Source organism: Oryza sativa, chromosome 9, assembly GCF_034140825.1.
Source record: "Oryza sativa Japonica Group chromosome 9, ASM3414082v1".
NCBI lineage: Eukaryota > Viridiplantae > Streptophyta > Magnoliopsida > Poales > Poaceae > Oryza > Oryza sativa.
Window position 1 is genome coordinate 22735212 of NC_089043.1, and position 1840 is coordinate 22737051.

The following is a 1840-nucleotide window of genomic DNA, read 5'->3' on the forward strand; positions in this document are numbered from 1 at the left end:
CCTTGTCTCCCCCCTCCCCTCTCTCATCACAAAAAAAAAACCCCATCAAGTAACCAACCCGTCCACTTGACTCCATTACTCTATCATTTCTCCTTGCCGTTTCTCCGGAAGAAACCCCCCCCCCCCCCAAAAAAAAAATCATTTCTCCTCTATGTACTCCACAATATCATTTGCATGAAATTCAATAAATAAATAAATAAATAAATAACAGTGTAAATGCGATTTTTTCTTTTTTTGGTTGCTATTCCGAGAAGGTTTTATACACAAAGCTCACAAAAAGTGCTACACCCGTAGGAGCACTCTCTTGCTGCGAGGTATTTACACGGTACAGGCACAAACCGCCCGAAACGGAAAAAAAAGGGACAAAGTGAGGGGTGAAAGTGCAAAAAAGGCAAAGAGCTCTCTCTCTAGTTTCCTACGCCCACACGGGGAGGCCACCCGGAGACGGTGGCGCGTAGCCGGCGCGGGGCGGCTCGTCGGAGAATCGAATCGAGTCGAATCGAATCCACTCGCTAAGTCCGGGCCAAGGCGGCGGCGGCGGCCGGCGGCGAGGAGGAGTCGGCGAGGAGGCGGGAGCGGCAGAGCGGGCAGGTGGCGTGGTCGTAGTCAAGCCATGTCTCGAGGCAGGCGCGGTGGAAGATGTGACCGCAGGGGAGGCGGTTCACCACCGCCTCCGCCTCGAACCGCACCAGGCAGACGCGGCAGTCCGCCGTCGCGCCGCCGCCGCAGCGCCGGTGGCCGAACCGCGCCGGTCGGAACCTCGCCCTGAACGTGTCCGCCAGGCTGGGCCCCGCCGCCGCCGCCGCCGCGGAGACCGACACGGCCACGGCCGCGTCCTCCCCCCCTTCCTCGCCGCCGAGCAGCAGCAGCAGCGACGGCGGCGTGGGGAGCCCCAGGAACACCAGCGCCGCCCGCACCACGCCGGCCAGCGCCGCCACCGACACCACCGCGTTGTACAGCACGTACAGCACGAGGCTATCCTTCGGCGCCGGCATGCTGGAGATCCCCATCTCTCTCTCTCTCGCTCGCCGCCGACGAACACAACAAATTGCAGCAAACCCCCTCGAATATCTCAGCCCGCTCGATCCGAGGACCTATCTGTAATTTACGATTCTTCCGGGGAGATCGACGCGAAGGAGTGGAGGGTGGGAAGCGTTTGCGTACAGTGGGAGAGAGCCTGGGGGGTGGCTCGAACCGCATTTATAGCTCGGGGTGGGGTGACGCGAGCCGCGGAGGCCATCCCAGCCGTCGGATCCTCTCCCCGACGAGCATCCGGCCGTCGGATCGGCAAACGGGGGGAGACATCCCACATGTGCGGTTCGTGGGCGCCCAATAATTCGGCTTTGCTTTGGTTCGTGGCGTCCAATAATGTGCACGGCTCAAGAGAAGCCCCCCAATTATTCAGAGATTCTAGCTAAAATGATCCAAATAATCATCATATGTAATGTGTACAAAATGCAGAATGCGTCGGACTAATGGAGGAACATATTCTAATTCCATCGTCGTTAGCTATGATTGGTGGATTTGGGCACAATTCAGATCAAAGATCGGCGAAAATGTGATGAGAATTCGGAGGTGTTTTTGTGTCTGTCATTTTTCTTGGGCTTTCCGCCAGCAACGTCGTCTGCTCGATCGGCGCGAGCCGGTCAAGGCGGCGGCGTCAGATCGATCGGTGTCCGGTGCGTGCGTGCATGGCTCGCGCGGCGCGCAACGGTGTCCGCGAGAGGCGCGTGGGGGGGACCCGCGGAGCGGAGCGCGGCGCGACGCGATGGGTGTGGGCGCGCGCGCTCTGGAGCGCGCCGCGCGGCGGTGCCGGCCGAGGCAGGGACGCCGCGGGGGC

The 1840-nt window shown here is 60.3% G+C and overlaps 1 protein-coding gene across 1 annotated transcript; it reads right to left on the minus strand.

The window, feature by feature from the left end:
• Positions 1 to 205: 205 nt before the first annotated feature.
• On the minus strand, positions 206 to 1167 carry LOC4347374 (probable E3 ubiquitin-protein ligase XERICO). Its single transcript, XM_015756678.3, has one exon. The coding sequence runs from the start codon at positions 1008 to 1010 to the stop codon at positions 513 to 515; it is 498 nt and encodes a 165-aa protein (XP_015612164.1). The 5' UTR covers positions 1011 to 1167; the 3' UTR covers positions 206 to 512.
• Between the last annotated feature and the right edge of the window lie 673 nt (positions 1168 to 1840).